Genomic DNA, 10,430 nt, shown 5'->3' with positions numbered 1-10,430 from the left:
GATAAGAAGGCCTCTTGGGCCTCTCCCTTTAAAAATTTAGCAGGCAAGAGTAGCTGGGCAGAGTTCTTGGTTGGCCTAGTTGGGTCTCGCTGGAGGAGTCATATTTCCAAATTGGCATGGGAATATCTGGGCATCCACCATAAGGAGCTGAATAATGTTTTTGGAGATGTGGAGGGTGTCTCTTCTCTACTTGTTGCTTCTGCTTCTATGAAGTGGACTAATCGGGATTAGGCAACTCTTTTTTTTTGGTCATTTTGTACCAACTGCGGCCCATTAAAAGGCTTTCCGGTATGCAGATGGAACACCTGGCCAACTTATATAGCCCACCACATTCAGTTGTATTCATAGCAACTGAATTTCAAGCTCAGGACTTGTCGACTGTTAAAGAGGCAAAGGTTTGTGCTTTTATTATTGCGAGCTTATGTCCACTTCAACATCAGTATGTGTGCAAAAATAAACATGTTTACACCTGCATATGATTCAAGTATCACAATTTATTACAAAAACTAGAACTTTTTTCATCTGTCGGTGCTGCCATGCTTTAAGCGTATAACAATACAGTATAAAACCTCAACCTAAAAGTAGGATAGTCAAAGCAAAGATCAAAGATGCTGACGCAGCATTACAGAGGTTAAGACATGCTGTTACTGTACAGAGAACATTTCCGCTGAAGTTCGAGCTACTGTAAAACGCACCATTGTCATCAATGGATTGCATTTCACAATAAACAACTTGTTCCAGTCTCATCTAAAGTGTCACAACAAACACCTCTTTTTAAATTGATTTACAATAAAACACAAATGCACAAACACTCTGCTAAGGGTGATGAATGTGCTGAGATATTTTTCAACAGCCCAAGGCACTCAGGCTCAAACATTGGCAATGAATATACGTCATTCTTCGCACAAAATCACGCCAAGCAGGTGGTGGTAGAGAAAGAAGAGTGACAGAGAAACAACGATGTCTTTTTCACACCCTCTTGAAGAACACCTTCCCTTTTAAAGAAGTCCACCCTGCCCCTTTTCACAGTGAAAATCCCTGGCAGTCGAGACACAAAAGACAATCTGAAGAAGTCAGTCATTTTGTTGAATTGCGTGACATCTTTTTCCTAAAAACTACATGACCTCCTACTGTACGTTTGATGCTGGCCTGTCATTCTGCTCCCGAAGAGCGAGCTCCGCTCTCGTGAGTGGCATTGCCAGCTTTTTCAAAGGAAACCACAAATTGACCTGGTGTGCTTTCAAGCGCCACAGGATGCCACAGCGTCTCTTTTCAGTGACCTCTCCCACACGAGAGTCTGGTCAGAAATCTGTCAAATCGTCCACAAATGATGTTTTCAAATATCTATAACAAAATTCCAGATGCTATTCAAATGCAACAGTCTCCTCGGGATTTTTCAAATAGTTTAACGATGCCGTGACAACAGTGGCTTGTGCAAACGCACAGGGTTTCTCTTTGCAGCTCAATTCATCTGGCGACAAGCTTCAAAAGTCCACTTCGAGGCACCTCCGTAAATATCAAGGCTCGTCTCCATCCATGCAAAAACGTTGCCCACTTGAGCTTTGCTGCTGCAGGTTGCTAGATTATAAATCTCTCCCACTGACAGTTTCCGATCCCAGATGTGGAAATTTGCCAAGTCTCCAACAAAAGCTTGTGTGGCGTCAAATCCTCCTCCGTACGTATCCTGTGGTGAAGAAAATGTATTTAAATGAGGAAGATGAGGCTGCTTCATGGGGAGTACAAGAATCTTTTTTAATATTTAAATATTTTGATTAATTTGAAAGAGGAATGTGCTTCCCTGATGCTCATAGATTCTCAATAAGTTCCCACTTAAATATATAATCACTCTATTAAACCTGTGAAAACAGCCATGTAGGACAAGAATAATGAATTCCATTTTAATGTCACTGTAAACATCTTACCCAGCTTCTTAAGTTATTGTCTGGATCATTGAACAAGATTCTATAATTGAAATATATGTACACACACACACACACACACACACACACATACATATATATATATATATATATATATATATATATATATATATATATATATAGTGTTTACCTGCTCTTGGCCAAGAATCAGCAGGCCCTGCGGTTTGATGGGATGATAGGGAGCTAAATTTTCTCCACTCCCCCTTTTGACACCATCTTGGAAAGCTTCCCAAACACCATCACGAGTTGTCCAGGTCACGCAGATATGATGCCACTTTCCGTCGTTTATAAGAAATGGCAGCTTTGCAACCTTGAACAAATTGAAATACAGTAACAATCAGGCCGATAGTAACAAAGAAAGTACCTTACAGTGTAATTAAAGGGCTGACAAGATTTCCAGCTAGTTTATGCCATACCTTGTCGTTAATTAGTATCTCCATTGGGTTGTTTCCCCACTCAATAAGGACTAGCTCGTTGGCCTGGCCGGGAACAGCATAAGAGAAAGGTGTTCCCACCCCAGGGGACGCATTGGACTTCAGCCACATGCAAACGGTAAGGGCGTACATCTCTGGCAAACTCTTCTTCACTTTTGCATACATGTAGTTAGTTCTCAGTGGGAACGTAAGCTGGAATTTATCCAGTGGTCTGTTTTCTCTTTGACCTGTGAGAAAAGGAAATACTTGGCGTCACACACTGTGGAGAATGTAACATATGTGGGTTTTCTCTCTCTTTTTATCTTGGGTAGGCTAAACACCGATATCTCAAATCACATCACACGCACCCTGAGGATTTACATTGGAATTACACGTTGCACAACAAATCCACGACGGTGGTGCTCCAGATTTGCTTTAATCTCGCACGATAAATCCATCACTGGAGTAGTGACGGTGCAAACATTCATTTCGTGTTTTTTCTTCATACCCACCTCTGCGTTTTACCTAGTTGCTCAGCATCAGATGGGCCCAAAACAGACACCTCGTGTTCTAAACTGTCACTTAGAGCAAATGGATGTGACCGGTCGTTCACTGAGTGTTTGCAGATGTTTAATCTACAATAATTAGTACAGAAAACTGCGCAAAGCATCGGACTGCTTCTGCTGGGAACAACAGTAAATCACCAGCTGAAGTCGTAGAAGTTTATAAAACCAAACTGGATATGGACAGATTGTTTTCTTAATTTTTTATTCGGAATTAAATTTGCACACTGCAGCAATCTTCCACCCTCCCCCATTATTGTCTTGCGTATCGGTCCTCAGCCCTCCCACCAAGGACTCCCACATCAGCCGAACTTTTTTGTGTGTTTTCTCCACCTACCTTTCTCCAAGTCGGTGATCCTCTGGTGTAGAGACGTGAGGGTGGACTCAACTCTCCCACGCTGCTCTGTCTCATTCCGTAGTCCGGGCTTCCCCTCCTCGATGCTGTTCACTCGGGACAACACCTGCTTCTCCAAGTCGTCGATTTTACTCTGGAGCAGGTCTTTCAGGCTGTTCGCCTGCACCGAGTTGTTACTTCTGCTAAATTGCTGTTAAGGGCAAAAGACGTATTTAGCTAAAATAATTTTGGGTGGGGACAAGTCTAGATTTCAAATATTTCAAATGGTTCCTGCTGTGAGCAAGCAACTTTAATTCACATTTGCCAATTGTTTTATCTTAATATTGACTATAAGGAACATGCAATGTTGTTTTCAACAGTGATAATGTTGCAAATCAATGAGCAAAAATGTTGTAATTTGGTCGATCAAGCTTTTGCGCAACGTCAAAGGGTTGGAAACGTCTCCAGAAACATCAGCCTACCTCTAGATTTTCTAATCTCTGCTTCAGTGACTGCAAAGTCTGTGATAGCTGCGTCAAAGTGTCAGCGGGTCCCCTCGACACATCCCCCATAGTGTTTTTGGTCCCTGTCTCTTTCCTCCTGCCCCCGGGCCGCGCGTCCCCGGGCTCGGCGCCACTCTGGCTCTCACACCGAGCCAACTTTGAGGTCAGTTCTCTGATAGTCTCTTTTTGGTTCATGATTGTCTCTTTCTGCTGCAAAACCGTCTCCCGCAACTGCATAACAGTGGTCTTCAAGTCGTCTCCTGGCACACTGTTCTGCAAGGTGGCTGCGCATATGTCCATATCCTTGGGTACGGACGTGCAAATGAACTGCGTCTGTCCCGCGAAGTCTTGAGATAAACTCTCCAAAAAGACGCCAAAAAATAGAAAAAGTCTCCAACAGAATCCGTTCCTTGTCGCCTGCATGCTGGCGTCCGTTGTTGGTTTTGTTTTGGTCGATGAGTCGCGTACAGACTTCGCGCTCTTGTTGTTGTACTCGGTCTGTGGAAGCGCAACCGCTTTTATACCGCGTGCCAGGCTCTGCGCAGAGTGGGTTTACTGCATCACGAACAGAGGGGCGGGAATCGAGCTCTGCCCCTCTTTAAAACGTCTCCAGAAGTCGCGTCACAGTCAAGAGATGAAACCCATTTTGCTTTCAGGCTCTCGCATGTTAAATCTTTCATCACTTCGACTATTTGTCATTTCACGCCGTGTATTATTTATCTGAAAAAAGAAAACGCGGATTTCTTGCCAGAGAATGGGGGGGCTTGCTTGTGTGGCACCGGGGCAGAAGAGCCAGCTGTGTTTGAATTTTGTTTCGAGCGGACTGGAAACTCAAACACATTGTAGGTGGATGCAGATGAGAAGTTGCAGCAATTTGTGTCCGACTGAGTCCCCGCGGACTCAGCACCAAGGACAGCTCCAAACGCATCATATCATCACGGAGCCGCTTCTCTGTTGATGCTGGTGCCTCGGGCTTGTTTTACGACTGTCTCGTGTTTTTTTTTTTTTTTTTTTTTTTTTTTTTTTTTTTTTTTTTTTGGGGGGGGGGGGGGGGGGGGGGGGGGTACTTTTAAACTGTATGTTAAGCATTAACTGTACATTCAATGTGAGAATGATGTGTTCAGGCCAAACCCATGGCCTTGTAGATCTGACAAGCACACACAGACACACTCTTCATTCCGATAGACCGCCTCATGCTGTGGCGAGCTGCTCTCCCCATCACTCACTCTGTTATTCAATTTCTAAAAACATCACATGTCCATGAGCAAGTTGACCTCTGTATTATTCAGGGGAGGAAATGTCCATTCATTGACCATTGTCTACGCTGTTTGTAAAGAAAATGCCTTCGTTATTCTTAAGCTGTTGTTGTAAATGAGTAGAATATAAATAATATATTTCTGATTTGCAATGAAAGTGTATCAGCTGTCATATTAAAAGTGGTTGGAATGATGAAAACGAGGGGAAGTGCATGTGGAAAACCCTGCATGTGAGAGTGGGTTAGTAACTGCAGGAGGTTAAAAGGTTTGTGGCATAATTACTGTCATCTGTAGCAGGTCACTGGGCTGAATGCTGTAGCTGCACGTTTTAACCTGCTTGCTGGATGGAGGATAACACTGAATGATTAAATGATTTTCATGAGGGAGGGTTCTGATTTTAAAAGGTGCAAAAGCTATCAGAGCACAATGTTAATACAATATGAGTCATTATTGTGCTTCTTTTGCAACTATTTTCTGAAAAGCAACGACTGTATGCATCGATCATTCTCTTTAATGTTAATTTCATTTTGACTTCCATGATACTTTGATGTTTCTAAAGTCCATTCTTTTTAAGTTTTTTAGGCAGAGCAAAAGACATTTTGAGGATATTATTTTCCTGGCCAAATGAAAGAAATGAAGTGGCCAACTGTGCACTTTTATTTAAACATGTTTGGATTGAAATTTGTTCTAAAATAATTTTATTTTAGATCTTGACAAAAATTGTCAAAAATGTAAAATGCAACTTGGTAAATTTTAGACACTTTAGACACTGTGTTTCTCTGGATGTAGCAACTTCTCCATGCACCATAGGGCCTCAAGACTAGAAATATGAAAACTTTTGTACATATATATATATATATATATATATATAAAAAAAAATTGATAATAGATTATCTTCTGAAGTATATACTTCATAGATATGTTATTGTGTGTAATATTGTGTGCTTTCCTTCTACTTTTTTTGTTAATATTCATTTTTGTTTGTGTGTATGTTATTGGTGTGTGCTCTGATCTGCCAAGATTTAAGATTCAAGATTCAAGATTTGAAAAGCTTTATTTATCCCGAGGGAAATTGCTGTGCAACAGTTAAGGTATGAGAGGGAAAGAACTAAAGTAAAATAAAATAAAATAAAGCTAAAATAAAATAAAGCTAACATAAAATAATATAAGTAATTGAATACAATATTTGCAAAGAGACTCCTGATATGAGTTAGCTTGTCACGTCCTGTCCCTTTCAAATTCATAAACATGTCAAAAAGAAAAAAAAACTGGAGACCTTTAAAATAAAACATGCTAAAACATTTTCTGTTTCAATCTTTCTTTCATTTCATCTTGAAGTTTGCTTTTTTTAATGTTTTATTACATCAGAGCTTTCACTTGCAAGAAGGCAGTTCACCAGTGTTATGTAGGAAACTTGCAGAGTGTTATATGTGACATAACTTAGTGTTCCCAGCATTTATGTATTGTTTACTTATGGTCTCTTGAACCTTTTCTGTGGATTAAAGGTCCATTAAAGTGATGCAACATAAAAGAGGAATGAAATGGGAGAGAGCTTTAGTGATTTTGACTTTGGGTTTTTAATCCAAAGTTGTTGGGCACAATTTGATATTATGAAAAATATAAATGAGGTGCGCAGGAGCCAGAGCCAACAACTTCTTTTCACGCTTTTCAGTTTGGTAGCTTTGGAGGAGGAATGCCTGCTGGAAGACTGCAGAAAGGTCAAGAGTCAAAAACAACATGCTGTATGATATCAGTAAAGCTTTTGGTCTATTTTTAGGTCTGGGAGGAACATGAGAACAAACAGAGAACAGTAACACTAGCACAGAATCCTTGTATTGCTTTTAGCTACGTTGGCATAAATTGTTGAGACAAAAACCGAAAACCTGATATGTCATACAATAAGACCTTCATTCTTTCCCTGTCAGAGCACCTAACTTGTACAGATGTGAGGAAGCAACTTTTTTCATTACTGCACCATTTTGGACAAGTAAATCTTAGCTTGCTACATGATAGACAAAAGTATTTTTTTCTTTTATTTAGATTAGGGTTAACCCCTAATGCTCTTTAAGCAACCCTCTACTAAAGTAAAAGCTTCAACTCTTCCTAAAACGTAATTCTACTGAGGAGAGCACACAAACAGATGAACAGCATTTGTAATATTTGGATTTGCTTTTCAACTGTCTGTAAATACTGAATAATCAGGCACAAAAGACCAGACATCATCTACCCTGGAACAAAGGAGCACTGCAGTACGTCCACAGTCTATAGCTCTCATTATGAATTCATTATTCAGGCCTTCCCACACAAACAACTCCTGGAGCAATATGCTTTAACTGTCTGTTCTCCTCAGAAATATGCTGCACCTCTGCACCATCACCTACTTATTACTGCCTTTCCTTTCTCATCTGAACAATTAAAGCACCCAGTTATTCTGAACCCTTTCGTGTCTCTCAAATTAACATCTTCCTCTGGATATGACAAGTCCAGCCTGAGACCGTGCTGTGTTATGCTGGGATTTTAAAGAAATGTTGTGACAAGGATTGAATTTGTAATGGCTGTAGCCATGGAGTGCATGAAATAATAATGGGGTTTGGATGAAATGTTTTTGTTGTTGTTCTCCAAACCATTTTGCTAAATGTGACAGTAGAACAATCTATGATTCTGAAGATATTAATCTGAGAGGAAAAAAAGAAAAAAGAAAAAAAGAAACAGCTGCCAGTAGCTGTTGTCACGCTCGTGCACTGGCTCCAGTTCTGGTAAAGCCTCGCCACTGTCCACCTGTTGTGGGGAAACAGCGTTCGTTAATAACACAGTCAAGCACAGAGGAAACACATTCTCCAGCAAAATAGATCAATAGTTGTAATTTCACATGATGGAATTCCCCCATGACTTATTCCCCCACCTTCTGCAACAGCGGGGACCATTTGGGAGATAACAAATACTGCTCAATTTAGTTTTTATTTGATCTTGTAATCATTTTAGAACCTCTGTGTCTCTGGATTAAACCCAATTGGATATAGAGATTTAGTGTTTCTTTTTATATTTCTCATGGGGCTGCTGACTGTGTGTCTTCCTCATTTAACAGAGTGTAAAGTGATCTTTTCCTCTCCAATACTGTACATAAAGTAGCAAAGAATATGTGTACAGTGGTGTTTAAAAAATGTGCAAAATATTCAGAATTTTCTACATGTCGATCTAAACCAACATGAGATTCTCACCAAAGTGAACATCTAATGAGGAAAATGAATGACGATCGTATCGGTATTGTATCGTGTCAGTAGCTAACCTTTGCGGATCTGGTTTGACCCGCTTGTTCAGCAAAAGCTGCAACCAGACATTTCAGCAGAAAACTGTTCATCAGTCCTGCACATCAGCTTGGAGGAATTTCTGTCAATTACTTCGCACAGCTTTAACTCGGGGCTGATTATAGGTTTCCTCACATGAACTGCTCACTTCAGGTCATTCCACAACATTCCCATCTGATTAAAACCAGGACTTTGACTTGGTCATTGCATAACATTCATTTTCTTCTTTTTTAACCAGTCTCTTGCAGAAAGCCTTGTTTTCTGGCACTTTCTCCCGAGATTCACTTCACAAACAGAAGTTCTGAGATTTACTCTCGTATTTGTTGGTATAAACTTGGTATAGCACAACAAGACATCTTGTCCTAGATGCAGAAATAAGCCATGACACTCTGATCACCAATGGAATAGGCTGTTGGATCCATCCATTCACAAATAGTTTTTTTCAACAGCCCCCTGGTTTGTTGACTATCTTTAGTAAAATGCTGTTGGCAGCTCACAGGAATACAGTGTCTTTGTCCATGCATCCTGGCCTTGTATTGTTGTTCAGTGTTTTCCTGTCAGTGGACTCATGAAAATCAGCCTCGTCCTTGAGTTCCTTTAAGGCTTCACACACTATGCATATTTCTCTTGGAGGTATTCGGTAAAGATTCCTCTTGAATTCCACCTTCTGTCCATCTGGTCGTAGACTGGTGGAGTCAAAGGCCTTAGAAACGTTTGTATCATTTTTTTTTGTAGCATTGCAGGAGCTCTTCTTCAGAGGTTCTCCAAAATCTCCTCTCTCCCTGCCTTGATGTCCTTCCACAAACATATTGTGAACATTTGACTTTAGAAGGTTCACTTGAATAGAGGATGATGCATACACACACACACGCACACACACACACACACACACACAAATCAAAAAGCTTTCAGAACCTGTCAACAGGCTTGATGGGTCTAACCGGGACTTCTTCATAATTTGACAATCACTGATGTTTTGTTAGATCGTTAACATTTTAATCCTTTGTTTATTACTTATTTATAGAATTTCATTCAAAAGAATAACAAGTTTGCATCAAAAGCATTTACACAGGAATGGAAAAAAAAGTGAGATACCCAATCAGAGTTTAAGCAAAATTATCTTTTTGAAAAAAGCTATACCATAAGTAATGCTGTTTTGCTAATATTCTTGTCCTTCTTTGTCACTGTGACACAAACGCTGCAACTTTGCCTTTAAACACTGAACCCGTGCTGTCTGAATCGCAATCAGAGAGGCAGCTGACCCCCCCACAGTGAAATAATGTTTACAACATATCTGAGGAAGCTGCAGATTCATAGGATTCATTTAAGTATGTACACTTGTGTGGCTTTAATGAATGGAAGGTATTTTATCTCCATATGAACAAAAGCTTGATTGGCTGCCTCTATGTGTAGCAGGCCATAGGCATCCTATTCACAGGGAAAAAAAACAAAAAGAAAACATTGCCCGTTTGAGGTCACTGGAACTAAAGTATGCAGTGGCTGGGCGGAGCAAGGAAAATGTCAGGCAGTTGCCAGCACATTATAAAATTAAAATTGCCCAGAGAGGCTAATTAAGACAAGCCATTTTACTCATAACTTCTCATCATTTTTTTTTTTTTTTTACTTATTTCCCATGTGGTCTGCAGATGGAGGATTTCATACTGTATTGCTTTCCTTATGTTTTATTAAAGGTTATGATTTAATTATTTTTCCTTCTGCATGAGCTGAGCGGCCATCTGAAATTGATACAATGCATCATCTGACACTGAGATCATTTTCTGTGCTGATGTGGCATTGTTCTCCCTCCGCTGAAGAAGATGAAGAAATATATAACAAAGTGCACTTGGAGGTATTCCTTTCCTTCCCAGTGTCCAGAGCGTGTAGTGATTTTAAAGAAAACCTAACAAATTACTGTCTAATGTAATCTGCCATCAAATGCATGCAAACTGGGATTTGTTATTTGTAATCTAAAGAGAATAGACTCCTTCTATGGCTTTCTTAAAACCACTTACTGCCTTTACTTCCTTATGCATGTTATCATTTTATAGTTCAGTTAGGGCTTTAATGTTTTTCTTTGCTGACTCTTGCTGGGGTTTTACTGCTGCATAAATGCACA

The 10,430-nt window shown here is 40.1% G+C and overlaps 1 protein-coding gene across 1 annotated transcript; it reads right to left on the bottom strand.

Moving 5' to 3' along the window:
* Nucleotides 1-474: 474 nt before the first annotated feature.
* Nucleotides 475-4,256, bottom strand: nptx1l (neuronal pentraxin 1 like). Its single transcript, XM_075453704.1, has 5 exons — nucleotides 3,733-4,256; nucleotides 3,254-3,461; nucleotides 2,357-2,601; nucleotides 2,071-2,250; nucleotides 475-1,684 (listed from the first exon to the last, which is right to left on the bottom strand). Exons 1-5 carry the CDS (start codon nucleotides 4,174-4,176, stop codon nucleotides 1,463-1,465), a joined length of 1,299 nt encoding a protein of 432 aa, XP_075309819.1. The 5' UTR covers nucleotides 4,177-4,256; the 3' UTR covers nucleotides 475-1,462.
* Nucleotides 4,257-10,430: the final 6,174 nt, after the last annotated feature.

The sequence above is a fragment of the Odontesthes bonariensis genome, chromosome 21 (assembly GCF_027942865.1).
Source record: "Odontesthes bonariensis isolate fOdoBon6 chromosome 21, fOdoBon6.hap1, whole genome shotgun sequence".
In the NCBI taxonomy this organism is placed as follows: Eukaryota; Metazoa; Chordata; class Actinopteri; order Atheriniformes; family Atherinopsidae; genus Odontesthes; species Odontesthes bonariensis.
Note: the sequence above shows the minus strand (reverse complement) of the source record. Positions and strands in the feature narration are given on the sequence as shown.

Coding starts and splice junctions, on each gene's coding strand:
- nptx1l (XM_075453704.1), bottom strand. CDS start 4,176: ATGCAGGCGACAAGGAACGGATTCTGTTGGAGACTTTTTCTATTTTTT. Junction 3,462..3,732: donor AGAGATTAGAAAATCTAGAG/GTAGGCTGATGT, acceptor TGCCCTTAACAG/CAATTTAGCAGAAGTAACAA. Junction 1,685..2,070: donor TGATTCTTGGCCAAGAGCAG/GTAAACACTATA, acceptor TCTTCACCACAG/GATACGTACGGAGGAGGATT.